This window comes from Lepidochelys kempii, chromosome 18 (assembly GCF_965140265.1).
Source record: "Lepidochelys kempii isolate rLepKem1 chromosome 18, rLepKem1.hap2, whole genome shotgun sequence".
Lineage (NCBI taxonomy): Eukaryota > Metazoa > Chordata > Testudines > Cheloniidae > Lepidochelys > Lepidochelys kempii.
Genome location: NC_133273.1, coordinates 24,623,237 through 24,648,446, shown reverse-complemented (window position 1 = coordinate 24,648,446; position 25,210 = coordinate 24,623,237). Strand labels below are relative to the sequence as shown.

Genomic DNA, 25,210 nt, shown 5'->3' with positions numbered 1-25,210 from the left:
AAAAGAAGGCTTTGGAATGAAAAAAAGAGATGAATTTTTTGAGCTTTTAGGCCCTCTACATAAGCCGAGAGAAGAGTCAGTCTGCCAGTATGGAGAGCAGGTGCAGAGAGGAATGTTGGCCGTTCTCCAGCTCAGACAAAGGTGAACAATGTACCTTCTGAGATGTGAAATCCACAGAAATCCTCCTGGAAAAAATGAAAAGCAGGGGGACACATGGATCAGGGCATGAAGGACTTGAGCTGAAAGAATGGAGGAAACTCTCAGAACATGCAATGGGGAGAACGGACTCAGAAGGATTTCAATGTTATTCATGTATATAATGAGTCCTTGGTATGGTGCTGAGGGTTGCACCTCCTCGGTGGGAGCTCCTAGAGATACTGTGTCCAAGCACTGGTACAACATATCTGTTTGGAAGGTTGCAGCATCCTGCTAGGTGGTTACTAGTGCTGCTGCCAGGACAGGAGAGATCACAGACAGGGAGTGCAAGACCGGGATTGTTCCTACGGCCTGTGCATGGGTAACCGGCAGGCCCTTAGGATAGGTCTACTATTCAGTGTAAGCTCAGGCTCAAGCCTAACCATCCTTCCATCTACATACACACCAGGGATTGGACCCAGGGCCCCAGAACTCCACAGGGGTGGAGCGTCTGATCCTGAGTCAAGCTGGGACCCAGGGTTCAAGCCCTATTGGTTCACAGTGCAAACACAGTCCCACTGGACTTGTGCTCTGGGAGTCCACCAAAAGTATTCCACAATCCCACAGGGTGCCTTTATTTGTCCTCTGGGTTGTCAAGTTTTCCCACACTGCACTTGTGAACAAAGGGTTTGAGTGGCCATATTTTGGAAGGGCGCGAGGACGTCTGGGATATGGATGGTTAGACTCAGGCCTGTATAATGCTGGAGCTCCAGGTTGACCCAGGGTTCAACAATTCCTAACCTGGGGTTACAAATGAGTGTAGATGCGATGCTCCAGCCCTAGGTTAACAAACCTGCGGTCTGGAAACTCGAGTTCTACTAACCTGGGCTTACACTGCAGTGTAGACATACCCTTAGAGTTAGGCTTGTAGATCTACTATGCTTGGCGGTTGTGCTGACTAATGCTCACTCTGGGTTTACTACTGAAGCACTTTCCTGTGTGATGTGACCACATGGGCCACTGTGTGTGCCCTGCTCCTGCCTGGCACAACATGACAGTGCCAGAAGCTACTTTTTCCTTGTTCTCACTTCCATCGAGAGAACAGAACATGGTGACAGCAAGAGAAAAAGAAAGAATGAATGAAATTCCTCTGTAGAAAAAAAAACTGGGGAAAAAGAAGAGGCTCACACTGGACACAGTGACAGAGCTGCCAATGTCTGATCATTGTCGTGCTGAAAACAAAGCTCCACTTCTGCCACCAGGTGCTAGGAGGAGCAGCTCCCTGAAAACTGTCATCATAGCAATGGATTCAGCAGCAAATATAAAAGATCTGACAGCCACCAAGAGCATGGAACTTGTGGTAGGTGAAAACAAAGTTAGCTCACTGGGGAATGCAAACTGGAGTCTCCCAGCAAAGACAGTGGTTACACTCTGCATTTAAAAGTTCCAGCTCATCAGACAGCTTTGCAGGCTGTTGCTGCAGAAGTCCAGGAGAATGAGCTTCCTTTCCATAGATCAAGACTTCATATGGTCCAAACTGGGGTCCACAATGAGATGTATAGTAACACCATTGACAAACCCAAAGGTGCAGAAGAGAACAGTCTGTTTGGTCACTTTTGTCAAGACATTCTGAATGGCTAATTGGCTCCTCAGGTCAGTCCTGACCTAAAGAATGGGGAAATCAAGTCAAAGACAAACAAGGAGAATGAAATCAAATGAAGGAAAAGGGCCAGTTCAGAGCCAAAAAACAAAAAGTACAAGCCTAACATCAAAGGAAATAACAAAAAGAAAATGAAGATTCAGAAAAGAAGCAACAATATATTACAAGAAAGTCTTTTGAACAAGGTAGAACAATTCTCCCAGCAGGCTCAGAGTTTCAGGTAGGCTCCCTGTCTGCCACTAAAGTTTATGGCTAATGATCATTGGGCTCTTCAGTATTAATAAATGTTCATGAAGCTAAAGCAGGTGAACTGTGCAGGTGTAGGTCTCACTACACTAGGTAGCAGTGCTGACTCTTGGATTCACTTGATGTTATTCTTAATAAAACACTTACCTTTGGCATAACTGCATGGGCTTTGTCTCTTGCTCCTGCCTGCACCACAGCATGGCATCTCCAACCTACCCCCTAGTCTCTCCTGTGCAAGGCAGGCTCCATTCACATTGATCGACTTCGTTTGTGAAGAACCCCAGATTCTATTTTGGTAAAATGCACAGTTGGCAGCTCTCATCACAATGGGAACATGATGATGGAGCTTACAAGGGAGGGGCAATTGTATTTTTGGACCTGTCTGCCAGGTCTTCCCCACAAATAGGGGGCTAAAACTCTGTTACTGTTTGGTTAGCATGGAAAGGAAACACTTCCCATGGAAGCTGAGCTATTTACCTGTTGGTTAAAGACAAACCAAAGGACAGATGCTTTTATTTATTGGCATTGATTTTCAGAGGGGTTTAGTTGCTACACAACATGTTATTGTGCTTTTGTACAGTATTAAACCAATAAATAACCAGTTTTTAAAAAATACCAGTAATATTCACCACAGGCCCTGCCACATCAGCTTTTTATCACACTATGAGAGATGATTCTCAGAGAATAAAAAAACCCAACATCCAGATACAAACATGCTGGATTTCCAATCTCTCTCTGGGGATCAGTTGATAGTAAATTACCGCTAACAGTACAACAATCAATAATCAATTGTTGATTAGTTTATCCCAGAAGTAGAGTTATTCCGAACCCCCATTGACTGAAGTGTGGCCTCAGGCCTTGATCTCCTATTCTAGAAAGTTCCAGATTTCTCTAGCAACATGTGAGATGTACTGTATAGCATTGGGACTGAACTGTAGTAAGTGGTTGACTACATTTGTATTTGTGGCACCTTAAAGACCAACCAATTTATTTGAGCATAAGCTTTCGTGAGCTACAGCTCACTTCATCGGATGCTGTAGCTCACGAAAGCTTATGCTCAAACAAATTGGTTAGTCTCTAAGGTGCCAAAAGTACTCCTTTTCTTTTTGCAAATACAGACTAACACGGCTGTTACTCTGAAACCTACATTTGTATTATGCATGTGAGCTGTACACTGATCTGTAGCTGGACTACTACTATCAGCTGTTCTCAGGACGAGAACTGGCTGGATTAAGAAGAAGTGTGTCTGAATGCAATGCGACAGTTCCCCAAAGTAGCCATCTATAGCCATCTACTGAACACTCGCACAGTCTGCAATCATAAAGCTCCTCCTTTTCTGAAGTATGAATGCTCCTGTATTATACTGAATCCCTTCTCACCGGACAGGTGCAATTCTAAGGCTTTAGGAAAGTAATCCATTACCTGTTCCCTTAATAGCTTTGTCTTGGGAGTCATCAGATGGTCATTTCACTGAAAGATAGGTAAACTACTCTGCTTCTCACCCCAGATGTGTTCCCTCCTGCCCACTCACAATTCCATATCAAGAGATTTCAGAGTTCAGATGCACTCTAGTGGTTTTAGATCACAGAAACAATGGACATGCAATAATTGAGATACAATTCACCAGAGAGTTCTGAACAATTAGAGCACAGCTGATTTTTCTTGAAGTGTTGCATTTATCCCAATAATGAGCCCATAAGAAAATTTTCTAAGTCTAGGCTCCGGAAACTACTAAAGGACAATTTCTCTTTACATCTGACCCAGTTTGATTATGTCTATTCATTATAATGGTCAAGGCTGAATATTTTTCACCCAACAGTAAGGTTTTTCATGTAAACAGGAGTTTGTGTTGCTGGCATTTCCAATCTATGGTGCAAGTGATTGTACCTGTATCAGGTATGGAACCAAGTTAAGTACTGAACCTAATAAAGGAACTCCTGGCCAGATATTTAGCTATTGGCAACATTAAAACCAATTACAGATTTAAGCGTCAGGCTCAATGTGCAGTAGGCACAACATTTCTAAATAAACTAGGCAACACTGGGAATGCATCTCATTGAAGATACTTTGCTTTATAGTGAAACAAACCATTTCTGTTCTGATGCTTCATAAGTGAGGAAAGAAGCCTTGTCAGGGTAATGAGGTGCTTAATAAAAAGATCACTCAGACATGAAAATGACCTCAAATGCTCTTATTTCTAAGAGGAGATATTTAAAAGCCTTGTCAAAGTTTAAACAAGAAGGTTCCTGGAGCCCTTATTAACTAAGGAATTAAAGATGGGTGAGTAATTGTTAATGAATAAAAGCTGGAAGCTTACCTCAGGGTAAGACCACTCTGGTGAGTAATCTGTCACCATGAACAAGCGCCCGCTCTGCTGCAACATCCCCAAGGTGCCTTGTGCTGTGGCTGCTGAGACCACCTCAGCCACATGCATGTATGCCATGGTACTGGCTCCATTCTCGGCACTGCTGAGCTGCATGCTGGCTTGCTGAGGGCTGCAGCAAGGAATGCACATTTCAGCCTGGTTGTAGGTTGCTCTGTTGCCATCTTCAGGCTGAGATAGCCCGGCACTGTCACCTGACACCAGCTGGTGCCCATAGATGGCATTACTCCCACCTTCTACTGATATGAAATCATTAATAAGATCTGAAAACTGGTTGCTGAAGGAGATGTCAAAATGGTCCAAATTAAGCTCCATGTTGGAGGAGTTGTTTAAGCTGGGATGGGCCACTGGGTAGAGTCCTTGCACCATATTTCCTTGGAGAATAGGGAGATTATTCCCGCTCCTGATACCACCATTGGCCTCGGGCTGCATGTAGTGTTCTGTGCTACAGGCTTGAAGATCCCCTGATTTAAGAAGATTTTCATTCCCTTCTGCCTGCTGGGAGGTCTCCATGGGAACTTCAGCTTCTGCAGTCATAGCCTGGAAGTTTGCTTGGAACTGCATGAGCTGGAGAGAAGAGGTGGACTCTATTCTAGTTTCCACTGTGCCATTGCAATTAGAGGTTGTTTGGGAGGATTCTGTTTTCACATTGGGGATTCCTAAAGTGTTCACAAAAGAGCCACTTGTCTCATTCAAGTTGTTATGAGTGTTTTGTTCAAGAGGGAGAGGTTTGCTGGCATCCTGCAGAAAGAAGCTAGGGGAAGGGGTCTGGTGAACATGAGGACTCTGGACTGTCTGGTTGAAACTGGAAGAATAGTCCTTGTTGGAGTCAATGGCACTGAAGTCCATTTGCTCCAAGGTGGTACTTGGGCTCAGACCGCCTCCAGATGGAAGCAGACCTGATCCTGTAGTAAGGGTGAGAGAATTAGATGCAGAAGTGGAGGAAAACGCTTCTTTGGACATCTGTTGTTCAAAAGAAGTGTCCTCAGTTTTAATCTCTTTAGTTAGGGCTGCACTGAAATTGAACCCACGTTCTGTTGTGGGTGACTGTCTTATGTTGGTACTAATGCTGTCTCCTTTTAGGCCTCCTCCACCATAAGTCTGTCCCTGCTTGGGATTATTAAGAAAACAGTCTGGGTCAAAATTCATGGTGGTTTCTGGAATTTTTCTGCTACCATCCAGAGTTGTAGAGAGCACAAGCTCGTCAGAGACATTGGTGGGCAACATAGACAAGCTCTCTGAACTGCCTGGTGTAGGAAAAGCAAACTTGTGGCCATCTGAGCTCACAGCCAGTACCAGTCCTTGTGCAGCGGCATCTGAGGATAGGAGGTGTTGATTTGGGCCAGTGGTGGGTGACATGGTATACACGGCTTCACTGGTGACTTCTGACATAAATACTGTGGCACTTTGCGATAAACTTCCCATCACCGAGGCAACAGCCATGCTGGAGACACCAGTGACTACTGGGCTATCAGCCATATCGGGGTCGCTATTTAATCCACTGCTGATGGATACAGGAGAATTCTGGGTAGTGTCAGGAACTTCCACCTGATTGGTGGAAGAGACCTCAGTACTGTTTTGATGGAGCAACACAGGTTTTGCCACTTTGCCATTCCTCTTCTCCCGGCTGGAGGTCTTGCCATGACTGTGCTCATTCTTGCCTTCAGAGACATCATTATTTTGTACCTCTGAGTGAGTGCTGTACCCACCTGTCCTTGGTTCGACCTTGGGTGATATGATGCGATGTTTGGCACTGTTACACTTGTGATGCACACTGCTACCTGCTCCTGTTCGAAAACACAAACAACGTGTGCAATTAATGAACTAATAAATGAAGGTCACATTAATTGTGCTATTTTCCAATTATGGCATGGGATAACTATACTAGAGAGAGAGAGAGTCTGTATGAATGGGAGTGTGTGAGAGACAGACAGATTTTAAATGAAGTTAATTTCTTGCCAGTGTCAGATTGACAGCTCTGAAAACTGAACTTCCTTTTACATCCATGAACAGATATGCTATGTGCAATGACAGCAAGCCACACCACCTTCCCCTTCCCTCAAAAAACATACAGCACTCAGTGCTAGCTTTACCCCTGACCTGATCAGACCCCCTCTAGAAATGAGGAGGGACGTCAGGCTCTGTGCCCACTCTCAGGATTGTTCAGTATGTGCCCAAGTCTCACTGTTGGGACTGTTGAGACAGGCCCCTATTACTGATAGCTGTGGTGACGGATTGGTGTGATGTGGGCCACATTCCACTAGGAACTACGAAAAGACTTCCAGCCTCCCTCCAACACAAATAACACAGACTCATTTCACACAGGCCATCTGTCAGATGGCTTGGTATCCGCTCACGTGGATTGAGTTCCAAATGATGATCTAGAGCTGAAAGACTCCATATCCCACTTCCGTTCCCTTTATCATCCAGCCATCTATGTTATTTTTATTATCTTGTCCAATTACAGTTGTTGGCCAAATTATTAAAGAGAAAGTAAATTAGAACAGAGAAAGCTTTCCCCTCCCAGAAGTACTGTAATATGTAGCTCTTCATATCAGTTGCATTCAGTTCACAGGCTGACAGCTAAAACATTTTGGAGCTTGAAAGGTTTTGTACATTGGTGATTAGTACCACACAGGATGAAAAACCAGTGAGGAAAGGTCATCAGAAAGCAATTCTGGATAGGAGGTTAACCCAGTCATGCCTTTATTTGCCTGTCACGGGATGAGTATCACTTGTTTCTGGGAGCTGCAAAATTAAGCTGGCTAGAGTAAATGATTCTCCCGGTGACTGTCTTTTCACCACAAAATCTGGCACTGGGACTGCTTTTTCTGAGAAGAAAGGCCCATGAATTTTTGATATTTCTTCCTCTAATTGATTCAGTTTTCCCAGAATGAGGTAAGAACCTTAATTATTGTACAGTATAATGACCTAATGGGTAAAGAAACCTTCTCCCCATAGCTAATGGCTACAATTACAACTTCCTTCTTCTGGACAGCATAAAGTGGCTGTGTAGCTGCTATAATTTGCTAAATCTTTTTGTTCCTTGCCCTTGAAGGGGAACTTCTCTATTATATGTGCAAGATCTGAATCAGGTCACCTAAAGTAGTTCAGAACAAATCTTCTGAAACTAAATGCAATAGTAAATCTCTCCATTCTCTTAGGAACAAAACTGAACAAGAACTAGAGAGAGGCTTCCAAGTTGCAATCTTTGAGTGTGACTATAATAAATTGGGGATGTGTGTGTCAGGATGCAAGCTGCTGTAAAGCAAAGTGATACTGTTACGTTACAAAGCAAGCAGCAGACTTAGCATAAGACAAAACATCAAAGGGAAGAATAAAAGAATTCATGTTCAGATCTGCAAGCCTGGATCAAGTGCTGATCCTTAGGGGTTGAATTTTAATCCAAACGTAGGTATTTCAGAGGTCATCAGTCTTACTAAATCTTGATTGTATAAGACGACCGGGGAAAAAAAACCCTGAAGCACAGACGGTATTTTTCTTTGACAAATTTCTCTAAAGACTAATTAATTTATTGTACATTTTACTTGACCAAAGCAGCAAAAAGGGGTAGGGATGAGGCAGATGAGTTGGAAAAGTGAATCACTCAGATTCTCACTTCTTGTTCTAAAGCACTAATATGAGAGAGAATGTACCTTTCCTAGCTGTTTCAGGATTCAGAGTAGCAGCCATGTTAGTCTGTATTCGCAAAAAGAAAAGGAGTACTTGTGGCACCTTAGAGACTAACCAATTTATTTGAGCATAAGCTTTCGTGAGCTACAGCTTACTTCATCGGATACATTCAGTGGAAAATACAGTGGGGAGATTTATATACATAGAGAACATGAAACAATGGGTGTTACCATACACTCTGTAACAAGAGAGTGATCAGGTAAGGTGAGCTGTTACCAGCAGGAGAGTGGGGGGGGGGGGGGCCTTTTGTAGTGATAATCAAGGTGGACCATTTCCAGCAGTTGACAAGAACGTCTGAGGAACAGTGGAGGGTGGAGGGGGGGAATAAACATGGGGAAATAGTTTTACTTTGTGTAATGGCCCATCCACTCCCAGTCTCTATTCAAGCCTAAGTTAATTGTATCCAGTTTGCAAATTAATTCCAATTCAGCAGTCTCTCGTTGGAGTCTGTTTTTCAAGTTTTTTTGTTGAAGAATTGCAACTCTTAGGTCTGTAATCGAGTGACCAAAGAGATTGAAGTGTTCTCCAACTGGTTTTTGAATGTTATAATTCTTGACATCTGATTTGTGTCCATTTATGCTTTTACGTAGAGACTGTCCAGTTTGACCAATGTACATGGCAGAGGGGCATTGCTGGCATATGATGGCATATATCACATTGATAGATGTGCAGGTTGCAATTCTTCAACAAAAAAACTTCAAAAACAGACTCCAAAGAGAGTGCACTGTAAGGCTTATGGTACTCAGAAAGTGTCAGTAACACAATCTGAGCAACTTCTAGGACACAACATGCTTTCTAGAGGAAGCTGCCAGCAGAGGGCAATGATGAATTCTGAGAGCTCGCATGTTACAGTGTCCATATTTTTCAAAAACCCATGTTGTATCTTTAATACGTTTGAGGCGTCATCAGTTACTCCTGGATTAACTGTATCTCAAAATTTGTGGCAAAATATTTTTAATGGTTAACTCACAACAAAGAATACACTGAGCCTAGATTAAAGCTGCAATCTGAGAGCTCATGAAGATAAAAAGGAAATAGAAAGAAGTTCAGCATTTCATAGCAGATAACATCTTATTTATGGATTATCCCAGAGACTTTTACTCAGCTACCCAGTAGGGTTTTTATTCTAACATAATTTTTATTCCCTCAAATAAGGGTCATTTTACTTTGCTAAAAGGGTAATTCTCACGCGACAGAAATATTTAGTAACATAGTAGGACTCCCAAATCCACATTCAGAAGCATGGAAAATCCTATCCAGGAAACACCTAGAATGAGATCAGCAGTCACCTTGAAGAGCGTAATCTGCTGCTGAACAGGGCAGCCCTGCTGAACTACAGAAAAATATGTGAAGATCCCATTTAGCCTTCTCTATGTTGTCTCTTATTTGGAGACATCAGCAGTAGTTTCTTAGCAGTGGCTCACAAGTTCCATTCATAGGAAATCAGAAATTGAAGTGGATCTCTGTATGCAGAGGGTTTCTTGGTATGCATTTGAGTTCTGATTTAGAAGGGGACTTAGCCCTGTTGTCTGCTCTCTACCGTAATCAGCTACTCACCCAAGTTGCCGGTGCAGAGACAATTGTGCGTCCGAGGCTGTGGTTTTGTCTGGTGACTATCGAGGATCTGCTGAACAAGCTGCTCCACAGAGAACCCTGAACTGCTGTTCCCATTGCTGCAAGTCCACTTAATGCCATGAACTGTGGAGAGAACAGCAGAAAACATCCATCAGAGGCTAGTCAGAACACAGCAGCAAATCATTAAGAGCTATCCCCCAAAACATGTGAGGCTTCACAGTGCTGTCAGATCTGCAGGATAATAGTAAAGAACAATATTAATAATACTTTACAATTTTCTAGTCCCTTCAATTCAAGGATATCAACAAGCAGTGCATGGATTAGGCCTCACAACCAGCTTGTGAAGTAGGTATAATTACTCCCATTTTTAAAAAGTGAGCCCCAGTGGTTAAGTGACTTACCCAAGGTAATACAGGAAGTTAGTGGCAGAGCCAGGCATATAATCAAGGGACCCTGACTTAAAGTCCCCTTCTCTAATGCCTCACCACCTCTCAGATATTGCTATAGGAGCTTCTAGTGTTCCAGAGTTGCTAGTCAGTATCTGGCTAGCTCTTTATTTAACTACTCACAGAGAGAGAGAGAGAGAGAGAAAACAAATGTACAGCACAGCTGATTCAGCTCCAGAAGAACTGGCGAAGATAACTGCCAAGTAAGATATTTATTTAAATAGCTTAAAACACCTGATACACGTGTACTCCCCAACAATAACAACTATGATGTAACAAAGACCTGGTCTGGGGAATGAGGTTGCAAATTTTACCCACCTTCTTTGCATTCATCTGTCTGCAAACTCCATGGCATTTGTACAGATGGTTTCTTCCTAATCCCATGAGCAAATTTTCAATAATAAACCAGTGAACACACACCAAGGAGAAAAAAGATTTCAGCAGGAAATGAATTTCAGTTTCCTATTGGCAGGGGTTCATTAAACGAGGTGAGTGATAAAAAAATAGTGGTGAGAACTCTCCTAACAATGTATTTAACGTTTATTAGAAACTAGTAAGCTGCAAAGATAGGGGATGGCAGTGTCTGTGTTTGATTCAAATAACTGCTCAGGTTTTACAGCAGCATTCTGCTATCTTTTGACTATGTAATGTCCAAGTGGAGTTAAATAGTTTTATATAAAATCACCAACCAACAATTTATTAATGCAACAGGAAATTTTAAGTCATTTGTAGAAAAGTTGAGGGCAGCTTTTTTGTGAGCTTCCCTTGGCTAGTGTGTTAGTCAGGCCAATGGGAGGGCTGAATTGTTGACACGGAAACTAGCTCTTAGAATTATGGCTTCATCCTGGAATTTTTCAGATGCAGAATCTCATATAAAATAGCGTTTCTCAACCTAACAAAATGAGAAGCTACTTTCAGTGAAATATGTTAGAGAAAGGTATTTTACAAAAGTTATTTTCATTTTATCTCCTCTAGTACTTCTCTATGCTTTATATTTTTTGTTTAATGTCCCTTGTGTACTCTAGAATTGGTTTTTAGATTCCCAGAAGCCCTATATGTTGGCAAGATCATTTGCAAGGTGAATCACAGTCTTTTCCCCTTAACTTTGTCCATTCAGCTTCTGCAATTTTTGGTTCAAGCCACTAGATCTTGTCCTTAAAGGTGCTGAGCATTCTGGGACACTCCAGCAAAGAAGGTTCCTTGCAGATTCAAGCGCCCAAAGCCTCAGCCTGGAAACACTGAATTAATAGAATCATATAAATGTCAGGCTGGAAGGGACCCTAAGAAGTCATCTAGCCCATCCCCCTGCACTAAGGCAGGACCAAGTATACCTAGACCGTCCCTGACAGTGTTTGTCTAAGCTGCTTTTAAAAACCTCCAATGACAGGATTCCACAACCTCCTTTGGTAACCTGTTCCAGTACATAACTATACTTCTAGTTATAAAGTTTTCCTAATACCTAACGCAAATCTCCCTTGTTGCAGATTAATCCCGTTACTTACTGTCCTACTTTCAGTGGACATGGAGAAATAACAGTTACTAACCTCTTTTGTATCTGTTGTTCTTCAAGATGTGTTGCACATGCCCATTCCACTCGTGGTATCTGTGCACCCAGAGTGCAGCCGACAGAAACTTCTTCACTCTCCCTCTGCTGGTGCATGCCGTTGTGTGCAGGTACAAAGGGCGGAGCCATCCCTAGCCCCCTCTGTTTCTTCTTGTTATAACTCTGATGGGTCCTGGAACGGACATGTGCAACACATCTCGAAGAACAACAGTTACGGAACAGGTTATTAACTGGTTTTCTTCTTCAAGTGATTGTCATGTGCATTCCACTCTTGGTGACGCACAAGCTGTAAAAAAAGGGTGTGGGATCAAAATAAAGACTGAAGAACAACTTGTCCCACTCTAGCATCATCATCTGGAGTCTTGAGAAACAGCATAGTGGGAGGCAAATGTGTGGACCGAGGACCAGGCTGCTGCTTTACATGTGTCTGCAGCAGAAGCTTGTGCCAGAAAGGCCACCAAATTTGATTGTGACCGCATTGAATGAGCTGTAACTCTGATGGGCAGAGCGACATTAGCCAAATCATAGCACATGTGTATATAGGAGGTGATCCAGGAAGAAATTCTCTGGGTGGAGACTGATTGACCTCTTACTCTATCAGCCACTGCTATGAACATCTGGAAAGATTCACAAAAGTGTCTGGTTCTATCTGGATAAAATGCCAAAGCTCTTTCTCCATGCTTGTATGTCATTTTGGGCAGAGAACAGACAAATAAATAGGCTGGTTGATGTGGAAAGGGAAAACACCTTTGGGAGGAACTTTGGATGAGGGCGCAGGCAAACCTTGCCCTTAAGAAAGATCATATATGGAGGTCCCAACATTAATCCTCGCAGCTCCCCTACTCTTCTGTGCAAGGTAATGACCACCGGAAAAGTCAACTTCATTGACAGAAGCAGCTGAGAGCAGGCAGCCAACAGTTCAAATGACAATACTAGGTTTAGATCTTGCACAGGGGAGTCTTGCATTTGAGAGTATAATTTGATGAAGACCTTTAAAAACCTTTTGGACATGATGTCATTGGATAAAACAGGGTGACTGTCCACCTTAGGATGGAACATTGAAATAGCAGACAGATGCACCTTGGTGAAACTAACTGCCAAACCTTAGTGCTTCAGCCATGGTTCCAGCTGCTGCGTGGGCTGCGTCCCGCCCTGCCTGCAGCGATGTTCTCGTGACTAGTCTGCCCTTATTGAAGAGGGAATGGAACTCCTGTCTAGCATTCTCTGGAAACAGCTCCCTGAACTTTTCCACAGAGCCCCATAAATTAAAATCATACTGTCCCAGCAGAGCCTGTTGGTTAGTGATATGCAGCTGGAAAGCCCCGTTGAATAAATCTTTCTGCCAAATAAGTCCATCTTTTTAGCATCCTTTGATCTGGGGTTGACAGGCTGGAGCCCTTGACATGGTTTCTCATTAACTGATGTCACAACTAATGAGGCTGGTGGTGGATGACTACAGAGGTACTCAAAACCTTGGGAGAGCACATAATGCAGTGATACTCAGATCTTAGTGTTTCAGGAGCCAAATTAGTGATCAACATTAGCCAAAAGAGCCACAGTTGTGTGAATCCATTGTTTCATTTACTCTCTCTCTATATATACATATATACACACACACACGCAGAGCTGATGGGGAGAGTGAGACCATCAGAGCAGGCTTCTCCTTGGATGGTACTGAGACAGCCTGTCCAGGAAGCAGGAAAATGCAGTACTGAAGGTGAAATCACTGGCAGTGGTGCCAAGAGATTGGATTCTTGGAAGGACAGAGACACCAGGACTGAGAGGCAAAATAGGTTTCTTGCCACCATAAATACCTCCGGGGTAATTGGCACCAAGATGGTCTCTTGTGGTGCCGAAGAAGTTAATGGTGCCCCTTGCAGCACTGGAGCTGCCTGCCAATTTAGGCATACATTTGAAGGAGGAGTGCTTAGGTTTCAAGTGCACTCTGCTGGTCTCCTCCTCTATCCTCTTACAAGACTTGGGGGCAGATATCTTCCCCTGGCAGGTGCCTGTCTGGAAGCCTTGAACTTCTTCCTCAGTAAAGGTGAGGGAGAATGGTGCCGGGATTCTGCTAACCCTGGAGTTGCGCTTCTCACTGAAGCTGCAACAATCGGCACCAAGTCAGACCAGAACGGCTCCAACCATGGCCTGAACACTGCCTCCATCAGCTGGAATTTCTGCCTACCTTCCCTATCTTTCTTTGTCCTAGGCTTGAACTCCCTGCAAATCTGGCACCTGTCATTCATGTCTGGCTCTCCCAAGCACTTCAGGCAGCTATTATGTGGGTCACTCACTTGAGAGTTGCTTGAAAGTTGGTGACCAGGGCATACCTTGGTACCATGAATAGAAATACCCCAAATGGGGAAATGACGAGTCCAGAAAACTTTTTTTTTTAAACAGAAAAAATGATTACTTTAACCTTCCATAACTGTTGTTCTTCAAGATGCGTTGCTCATGTCCATTCCATGCTAGGTGTGCGCGTCGCCGGAGACTTTTTCCCCTTAGTGGTGTCCACTGGACCAGCCCCAGCACCCCCTGAATCCCCGTGCACATGGGCCGGTATAAGGGTTGCCGCTGGCTCCGTACCATCTCAGTTCCTTCTCGCCGGTAACTCCAACAGAGGGATAGGGTGGGGTCAGGGGCGTGTGTCATGGAAGGGACACAAGCAACACATCTTGAAGAACAACAGTTACAGACGGTTATTAACCATTTTTTCTTCTTTGAGTGCTTGCTCATGTCCACTCAATGCTAGGTGACTCTCAAGCAGTGCCCCTGGAGGGGGGCTCGGAGTTCACAGATGTGTTGATTGCAACACTGCTCTCCCGAAACTGGCATAGAAACTGTTGGGTGATGACGTAGTGGGGCATAAAGGTATGAATCGATGACCATGTTGCAGCGCTTCAGAAATCCTGGATTGGTATCTGCATGAGGAATGCTGCTGATGAAACCTGGGCTCTCATGGAATGAGCAGTCACAACTGCTGCAGGCAGAACCTTCGCCTGTTTGTAGCAAGCTTAGATGCAGGCGGTTATCCAGAACGAGATTCTTTGGGATGACACTGGTAGTCCTTTCATCCTTTCCGCTACTGCAACAAAAAGTTGCGCAGACTTGTGGAAGAGCTTAGTCCTCTTGATACAGAAGGCCAGGGCCCACCTAACCTCTAATGTATGGAGCTGATGTTCCTCATCAAGTGCTGTGTGGAAAGAAGACAGGCAGAAAAATTTCCTGATTGTTATGGAATTGCTACATTATTTTTGGTAGGAAAGCTGGGTGGGGATGCAGCTGGACCTTATCCTTGAAGAACACTGTATAAGGGGTATCTGATGTCAGGAGTTTGATCTTGGAGATTCTTCTGGCCAAAGGCCAAAGTGATCGCCACCAGGAAGGCAACTTTCCAAGAGAGGAGCAATAAGGAACAAGATGTCAATGGCTTGAAGGGGGGCCCCAGGAGTTTTGACAGGACCAGGTTTAAGTCCCATATGGGAAATCGGGTTGTAAACCTGCAGCTAGAGTCTTTCCAAGCCTTTGAGGAACCTGACCATCATCTCGTGGGAGAAGACTGACCTGCCCTGTACTGGAGGATGGAAGACCGAGGTGGCTGCCAAGTGAACCTTAACAGATGATAGAGCCAGACCTTGATGTTTCAGGTGGAGCAGATAGTCCAAGATGGACTGCAGGGAAGACCAAGTTGGAGAAGATTCCATTCAGGGACCAACAAGTGAAACATTTCCACCTAGCCGAGTAGGTAGCCCTGGTGGAAGGTTTACTGCTACCTCACAAGACTTGTTGAACCTGATTCGAGCAGGCGTGTTCCTCAGGATTCAGCCATGCAGCAGCCATGCTGTCAGGTGTACGGAGGCGAGATTCAGGTGAGGCGACCGGCCATGGTCTTGCAAAATCAAGTGGAGGTGCCACTGAGAGGTCTAGAAGCCTGAAGAACCATTGCTGGCATGGCCATGCTGGAGCTATCATGGTAACCTTTGCCTTTTCCCTCTTGATTTTTAGGAGGACCTTGTGAACCAAGGGGATTGGTGGGAAGGCATACAACAGGCCGTCTGCCCACAAGAGCAAGAAGGCGTCGGAAAAGGAGGCCTCGCTGGGCCCGTGCATAGAAGAGAACCGATGGCATTTCTTGTTCTGTCTGGTTGTGAACAGGTCCACCTGGGGAGTCCCCACTTCTGGGGGATAACACTGGTGACCTCCGGGTGAAGAGATCACTCGGGGCAAGAGTAAAGGGACCTGCTAAAGTGATCCGCCAATGCATTCCAGTCTCCTGAGAGGTGCAACACATCAAGGTGAATGATGTGCTTCACGCAGAAGTCCCACAGTAAGAGGGCCACTTGACAAGGCTGAGGATCGAGCACCCCCCTTGCTTGTTGACGTGAAACATCAAGGCCATGTTGTCCATCAAGACCAGCATGATCTTGCCTGAGAACAGGGGAAGAAACACCTGGCAGGTCAAGAGTATTGCCCTAAGTTCCCTGACATTTACATGCATGGACAGTTCTTCCTGGGACCAGAGACCCTGGGTCCTGAGTCTGCCAAAGTGGGTCCCCCACCCCAGGTCTGAGGTGTCCAAACTAAGGTTACTGTCAGACAGAGGGCAGTGAAAGGCACCCCCTTCATTACAGAATGTGGGTCTCTCCACGAAGTCAGAGAAGTTAAGACATGCAATGGAATCATGAGATCAGAGTCCAAGTGGTGCCTGCCCGACGCCAGGCACATCTGAAGGGGTATGAGGCGTAACCATGTGTACTGCACCACATAGGTACATGCTGTCATGTGATCTAACAGCTTGAGGCACACCTGGGCAGTCGTAAGTGGGTGAGCTGTGACCCAGGCAGTTAGATCGGACATAGTTCAGAACTTTGCCTCCGCAAGGTAGGACTTGGCGGAGTCAAGCACTGCCCCAATAAACTCTGTTCTCTGCACCAGGACCAATGTTGATTTCTGTGTGTTTATTAACAGATCCAGAACCCGAAAGGTGGCCCGAACTATGCCAATGCTTGCAGAACCTGAGCCCGTGAAAGGCCTTTGATCAGTCAGTTGTCCAGGTACGGGTAGACTTGCACGCCTCGATGGCCAAGGTTTTCTCTACATTATATAAAGTTCCTACTCTTATATTGAGAAATTTATTTTGCAGTGAAATATTTCCAGTTTCTCCCACAATTCCTTGCGACGGCAGTGAAGTGTATGTATACTACTGCCCACAGAAAGGCCTGCTTTGAAGAACTATGTCAGCTCACTACCGCTGTTAAATCCAGTGATGAGCATGGTATTACAGGGCGCAAGTCTGATAACTGAATCATGTCTCATGGTTTATGTATAGATAACGATTTGTCTGAAGCCTGAATCAAGCAAGTTGTGAGCTGCAAGCTAAGGAACACAGACGGCTTTATAGCTGGATACATATGGTGGCCTATTATTTCAGATTCTTCCATTATAACAACACAGCATGGATCAATTGCCGGAAGCAGGCAGGAGCTGAAGCTTTTGATCTTGAAAATATCTGTAGCATTCCTAAGTGGGATCTCCAAACCCTGAGCTCTCCTGGGGAACATCCAAGTTTCATAGTCTGACATCATCGTATCAAGAGGCTACATGTTTTTCTGGGATTGCATTTCTCAGTGATCTCATTGGCTGTATTTTCTGATCTTTAGCTCTTGGAGGAGCCAATGAGGCTTCAGGCTTCTGCTGACAGGCGGCATTTAGTGGAAAAGTTCCATCTATAGCTTTACACTTGCTGATTGAGCAAGGTTCCAGCTCCAGACTCTATCCATGTGCTGTGACTCTTCTGGTGCTGATACCCCCCCTTATGTTATGAAGGTTATAAAATGAAAAGCCAGTCAAGGGTGACAGACTGAAAGCAGAGAATTTCTGGATGCCTAATTTAAATTACCTACTGTCTTGGCACATCCAATATGCAGATTGTCTCCCTCCCCCTTTAAAGAAAAAACTCTTATTAGATGGTAAGCTGTTAGTACTGAATATCAAATACTATCAAGATGGCTTTTAACATGTCATGCTTGGCTTCCCGACACATAATGAATCAGCGGGAAAGGAGATTTCTATAGGGAAAAAAGTGCATTGTGAAAGAAAGGTTAATAAAAAACAACACGTCCCTCCCCTTTCTTAAAGTCCTAAAAAGTGAAACCACTTTAAAAGCATATTTGATTAAATTTAAGGTCAGAATGTGGACATCAAAAAGGATGCAGCTAAATTCTGCAAAGTATTTTAATTCTCATTTCTGTGCAGATTCCTTTTGCACTTATTTATAATTTAAATGAATCCTGCAAACAACTCCAATATTCTTCCCTTCCCCTCCAAAAAGTGCTGTTGTGAAATGTATCCAGAAGCAGCTGCCTTTCAGCGGTGAGTGTCCTGTTCCCTGACACACTGCCTCTGTACAGCATGTTAGAAACATGTGGAATCAAAGTGGCTAAAGATGTATAAGGGAGTGGTGTTTTGAGAAACAGAGAACTGGGGCTGGTGTAAAGTTCATCATTAAGCATTGCAAATGGAGATGCTAACAGAAATGCCTCAGGCCTGTTCTGGAAGAGGGAGGGGTCACTCCTCCAAGCATCTGCCTTTTCTGTTGTGGGGAAGGAGAGAATTAAAATGACCTTCCAGTATTGATTCAATAGCTACCCATTCATTAGCACTGTCAGGACCTTCTTTGGTCAGCAGCAGCACAGGGAAGCAAATTATGAAATAAATAACTGGCAAAAAGGAAGATCAGAAACCAAAGGAAACTTAAATAGGGACAGAACTTACCTTCCTAGTTTCACCCTAAATCCTTTCAACCTCCACCTTCCTTCGCTGCCGTTGACTATGCCACCAAGCCCACTCCCCATCCCCAGTGCACACTTAGGTTTGAGACCATTGTAGTTGTCTTTCATGCCTCTGTCCTCTCCCCACACATCCATGCTGTCCCCAAATCTTACAGCATCCTCCCCACAAAAGATTGAAAACCCACCTATTTCTTTCTGTCCTGAGAGATAAAACACTCATCCATGCACTGATCATATCCCCTTTTGATTACTGCAAGCTCTTCCACTCTGGCCTCCTTGAGCAACATCTCTCCTTGGGGCCATCCAAAATCCAGCTGCTAAAATTACCTTCTTCACCTTTCAATCTGACCATGTCACCCCCTTTGAATGCATTACTGGTTTCCCCTTGCTCACAACATGCCCCCACCATTTTCCTGATTCAAATCCCACCAGAGCACTCACTTCTACAATGCTACCAAATACTAACCCCATGCTAAATCCCCCTCTGTCCCAACATTAAAGAAGTGATTTAGATCAGGAACCTCTCTCATTACATACCTAAACTCTTCTGCCTGGGTTTCTCAGAGTGTGTTCTGCTCATCTGTCCTTTAAACTATAATCTCTTCAGGGAAGGGACTATTTTTATTTTTGCTCTGACAAGTGTTGAGTACAGTGCTGGCACTTATCAAATAGCCACCAGAAAAAGGTGGACAGTTTGTAATAAACAAGGCCAAATCTCTGTTTACTGCAGGTAAGAACGCTCCCAAATCCTCATTCTGGAGCACGTTCTGCTGTTTGATAAAACCTGACCTACCGCTCTAAATGTCTGGCTTTTAAACTACTTAAATGTGCCTTTCAGGTGCATAACCAGGGATTCCAACTACCAGGAGGACGTCATCAAAGCCAAACGTTTGCACTCTGCCTTGCTCTGGTTGTGACCTATTATGGAAGGGGCGTTTATTCTTATGATAATCAGAATAATCAGATAATTCTTATGATTATCAGCCCATGCCAAGTAAAGAGCAAATCCCTGCAGACTTACAAGCATGAAATCTGCAGCATCAGCACATACTGCAACCTTTTTGGAACTGCTTGTTGAAGTACCTGTGTTGCCTGTCAGGCCGCCAGCGCTCCTGATGCATCCACACACCATCTGGGTTGGTGGCAGAGTAGCATGAAACCTGAGTTCAGCACAGAGAGGATGCACTTGCGGTCTCACTGGCATGGGGCAATGGAAAGGTGCTTATTGCATACCTTTGCGATGCTTCTTATAACTTAGCTCACAGAGCAGCATGGACCCTTTGGGGATGTGCATTCTTCCCATCTATCAAGAAGGGACAAAGCCTGATTATTACTAGCCCAAGCGGGCAAGTTAGGGAACCGAGACTTGTGCAGCTTTACTGACTGCTATGGCAACTTTAACATTTAACACTGGAAGTTCAAGAACTGCCCACAGAACAGCATCTAAGATCATGGCGTTAAATTGTTCTCCCAAGCAATCTACAGATACTACCTACAATAAAAAGTAATTCTTACTAAGACTTCTTGTTTCTATCAATGTTAATCAGGACAAAGTTGTTATCATTGAGCCAGTCCCTTTCTCAATACTCAGAATTTCATACCTGGTTTGCTAAAGCTCAGTTGGCAGGGACAGAACAAATGTTCAAACACTTAGCTCACAAGAAGTGAACCAAACTTTAACTACTTAGCTAGTATTTCACGACTGACCAAACTTCTGGTTTTGGGACAGCCAATTAACTTTCATATCTGCTTCTCAGACATACACAGCACACGGACATTTTTCAAGGAATGGCAGGCTGGCATTTGAGAGGGAGATAAAGTTGGTGTGATATCGCACTGAGGACATTAGAGAGGAAAATGATTGGCAGCAGCCAGAGGCCCCCAGGCCCTTTTAAATTACCTGGGCCACTGTTGTCAGGCCTGTGGTCACGTGACCTAGCGTGCTTGCCAGCATAGCTTTTAGTAATAAAAAGTATTATTAATATCTCCAGTCATTTTAATCAGTGAATATTCGTATTGGCGATCTATGTTTCTTTAATCAGACCTTTATAGAAAGTTTATAGTTATTGTTTTTAACTTGTTCATGTGAGTCTGAATTATCTGTAAATTCAAGGTGGTTGCCATAACCTTAGTGTGGTTAGCCCCTTGTCTCACTGGAGGCATTGCCAAGTAGCTTTAAGTCTTTGGCACACCAGGAGGAATTGGGCACCTACCAGGAGCACTGCAAAATGAGCCCACGCAACAGAAACTTTGGAACCGTCCAAAGTCTGTGAGGTACCCCTCTCCTGTTCACACATCATACAGGTACTAAGCCAGCGCTGAAAGGGGGATTACACACCTTTTCATCGTGACACAGGCCAAGGGTCATTTAGGTCTCAACTGGTTTAATGCTACCCTACATATTTTGTAGCTTTCACTTTAAAAAATGATTTTATAGAAACTTTTTTCTCACCCTTCCCAAGAAAAAAGCCCCCAGCACATCTGAAGGAGAAAGCTTCATCAGCCAAAGATCTCTCTGAAATTCCCATAGCTATACTCAAGCACAAAATTGACTATTACCTTTTCAGGTCGTTAAATTGTATGTAGTCATCCACCTTTGGCTCTAGTGCAATCATACTGGTTGAATCCACCTCCCACCTGCTCACCATTCTCTCTCCTTATAGTCAGACATGTATTCCCTTTTCTCATAAACCCTTGTCCTCTGCTGTATCCAAGAGCCCCAAATAAATCATCAAGCTTAATCTCATGGCTTCTTCTGTTTCCACGTATGGCACCATAACCCTCGCATTTACTGTTGCTAGTAGGATACTTTGTGTATGTGCCAGTGACAACTATGATGGGCCCTGATGCCTACATCAAGTAGTGAATGTCACAAGAGGCTACAACCCTCCGCTAGCTGCCATCACAGGGCATAATCTCCGATCCATCTTTGTCCCATGTGCCAGGATCACAGGGGAAAGAGGGAAGTTGGATTCAAAGGCTGACTATTATGAGCAGTAGCACTGTACGCCAAGCTATTGATGCTGAAACTATGGGCTTTCTTCATAGCGGCATGTGTCATTACAGCAGACTGAACATTTTAATATTTTTAAAAGCCTCATTTAGTGACAAACTTAAAATAAAACTGTGGCCTTGGAAAGACTTTGGGGCAGGTCAGGACCAGACCTGATCTCTGTGCCTCATTTCCACCTCCGGTATGGATTATTGCACTGTATCTCTCAGCAAAGACAAATGAGAGCAAAAACTAGTCTGAACAAGCCCGTCTCTCCCAATCAGGTGGAATGATTTTGCTGGTCTCAGCTCAGTTGCTAGAGCGCTATTTCTCTCATCAGTGACTGCTCCAGCTGGCATAAGAAGCTGTCAACTGAGAATAACAACAAATGTGCTTCTCATCAGCATTGGATGCAGTGAGGAGAGTGTCATCAGGTGGATTGGCCCCAACAACTCAGGCAAGGAGGAATGGGACAGAGCTCCTCTTCTGTGCCTCCCAGGCATGATGCATTTTAACTCTTTGTGTCTTGTAACTCAGGTTAAGAGGAAAATTTCCAGTGCTGTCTGCTCTATGAAGCAGATTTTCAATAGAGCTCAGCGTCCAAGAATGCCCCCTGCTTCCATACTGAGAACAATGGAATTCCCTCTCTGCCACCCCACTGAGAACAAAGCCAGCTGCTGGGTTCTGAGTTCTTTTGAAAATTCTGCCCCAAACCATGCCTGCCTGAAGAATGGTGCTCCCCCCGCCCCCAGATCTGAAGGGCCAGATTTCCAAGCACTTTATGATTTCAACACCAAATGTAGGCATGATCAATAGAAGAGCTTCATAAACGGTCCTAATTTCCTCACGTCATTTGGATTCGAATCCCAAACCGGCCTTCCTAACTACAATTTCTGAACTCATTAAAAATGTCCGAAATTTGTTGTTTTATGCTAAGAGATGGGATTACCCATCAAGGATGTTATCTCTGGAAAATTCCACTAAAGCAGCATTACCGAAACTGGATGCTGGCCTCCCTGGGAAAGGAGATCTGTCCAGGGGGTCGGGAGGAGGAACATGAAGGAGAGGGGTTCTGCCGGATTTTAATTTTTGAAATTCAGCTTTTCTCTCCTTATGACATTACATCTCTTATGACATTACTGGAAGAACATGAGTGGAAGTTGACTGAGGAGGGAGGGGGAAATGATTTTTATTTAGAATTTCTGAATAAATCTTGGGTGCCATTTGAGCTAGTTGGTGTTAACTCAAATTCCTGACTAACAACTGGAAGAAAAGGTGTTTTGTTAATGGTTCAAAATCCCCCTCCTTCAGTTAAGGGCTGAGAAAGCTCCTGATCCACCTCTCTGAGCCATACAAGGAGATGTCCAGTAAGAGCAGAGAGTCTTAATAAAAGGGGGAAAAGAGGGGAGAGCGAGTGAGCAGAAAACCAACTTTTTATTAAATAACACTTTCAGATCTGTGTCTGCCATAAGGAAAAAAAAGGAACAAGCCCATTTTTTTTATTTTGTTGTTCCCTGTACAATTCCCTCAGCTGAAGGGACTTGACCACTTCCCTCAATTCCTTGTTTCTAAAGTACTCCCATTAGAGAAATCTGTGCTCTATGGCTGGGGAGAGCTGTTCTAGGAAGCTGGGTTGAAGCTCTCCAGCAGCCAGTGCTGGGCCTTACTCATCTCACCTACACGAGTTTTACTTCAGTGCAATCTCAGTGGAGTTACTCCTGATTGACAGAGGCATGATTGAGAGCAGAATCAGGCCTATAGCAGCTACCCCTTAAACCTCCCTTGGAAAGGGATTTTCCCCAGGACTCAGCAAAGGAGAGCAAACAACTCTGCATGATGGTATTCAGGCACTGAGAGCAAAACTCATTCTGGCTGTGCCAGCGGGTACAATATGCAAGTACCCAATTGCTCTTGGGCCAAACAGGCCCACATATACAGTCAAGATGCTATATTTTTTTTACTGAAAAAACAGGGTTTTCCAATACTACACACGTTTCATGGGCTTGGCTCACGCTCCTAATATAAATGAATGGTGTGTACAAGTAACATTTTACGAACCATTAGGAAAGGGATAGATAATACAACCAATATATAGATAATCCTGCTATATAAATCCATGGTATGTCCATACCTTAAATTCTGCCTGCAGTTCTGGTCACCCCATCTCCAAAAAGATACATTAGAATGGGAAAAAGTGCAGAGAAGGGCAACAAACATGACAAGGGTCGGGAACAGCTTCCGCGTGGGAAGAGATTAAAAAGACTGGGACGGTTCAGCTTAGAAAAGAGACGACTCGGGGGCGACATAATAGATATCCATAAAACCATAACAGCACAGGGAACGTGAATAAGGTAGGGTTATTTACCCTTCACATAATACACAAACCAGGCTTCACCCAATGAAATTAGTAGTCAGCCAGTTTAAAATAAACAAAGGAAGTATGACTTCATAAAGTGCACAGTCACCCCGTGGAAATTGTTGCCAGGTAATGTAGTGATCACTAAAAGCATAATAAGATTAAAAAAGGAATTAGATAAGTTCAGGGAGGATAGGTCCATCTATGGCTATTAGCCAAGAGGGTCAGGGATGCAAGCTCATGCTCTGGGGGTCCCTAAACCTCTGACAGCCAGAAGGTGGGACTAGACGACAGAAGATGAAACAAATCGATAATTGCCCTGTTCTGTTCATTCCCTCTGATGCATCTGGAATGGGTTACTGTCAGAAGATAGGACCATGGATCTGATCCAGTATGACCATTCTTATGTTCTTGATGCTCATCAGTCTGTTGGGAGATACAGCTTTGCACACACCATACAATGTAGAGGTTTCACTGACAGCTTTTCAATCTTGCTCTCTCCCCTGTATTTTCACTGATGCTGAATACACACACCTGTGTACTACTGACTGGACAACATGTTGATTTTGAATGTTATACAATGCCCTGATATGTCTTCCTCCTTCCAGTGATTCCAGTTTCTAAGCCCCTTCCCCTTTACAGTCTAGCACAAATATAAACACAGTATCAGCAAAAGTGAGAAGTTGCCCTATTACTAGACACCCAAGTTCTGATTTTTAATTATAGCAGCAAAGCCAGGCAGGAAAGAAATGCCTTGCCTTTGGACCCTGAGCCTCATACACAGAAGACAAAGTATAATAAGAGAGGAGTCCATGACTAGCTAAATCAAACCAAAGGAGGTCTGGTTTCTGGAAGAAATTGACCCTCTCAGCTGGTCTTTGCAATAGGCCCAAATCACCATATCATCTGTGACAATTCTGCCTTTATGCCTGTGGAGCTGTTGGGTATTGCCCTGAGACACCATAGAGGCTCGATCTGAAACTACCCTAAGAATAGGGTCTAAGCTAGAGGCTCACTTCAGTTATTAAAGGCCCCCAAGGAGAGAGACGTTCTATAGTGTGTTATTAAAATAATGGATTTCCGAAAACTTGTTTACTGAATATAAACAGCTTAGAACACAATCCAGCTAACTGTGGGCCACATGGGTATGGGTGTGTGTAAGGCAAGCTCTCTGTCAAGAAATCCTAAGAGTGTTAGGATCCTATATTAATCCTTATATTAAAATATTGTTCCATACATTAAAAACAATCAAAACTATGTAAATTATAAAAGGATTTCCAGAATTCTATTGGCTTTCACAACTTTGCAGTCAAAGTGATACCGGCAGACAGGAACAGTAACCCTCAAGAAATACTGACTCCCTAGACAA

At 44.0% G+C, this 25,210-nt stretch overlaps 1 protein-coding gene across 18 annotated transcripts in view; it reads right to left on the bottom strand.

Annotated features, from left to right (window-relative positions):
• CAMTA1 (calmodulin binding transcription activator 1) overlaps positions 1-25,210 on the bottom strand; it is a 953,213-nt gene that overhangs the window by 128,695 nt on the left and 799,308 nt on the right. For all 18 annotated transcript variants that reach the window (XM_073316814.1, XM_073316813.1, XM_073316817.1 and 15 more), the window contains 2 exons: positions 9,675-9,815; positions 4,359-6,211 (listed from right to left, as the gene is read on the bottom strand). In XM_073316814.1, coding sequence (XP_073172915.1) covers positions 4,359-6,211; positions 9,675-9,815 — 1,994 coding nt within the window. The remainder of the gene's footprint in view (positions 1-4,358; positions 6,212-9,674; positions 9,816-25,210) is intronic.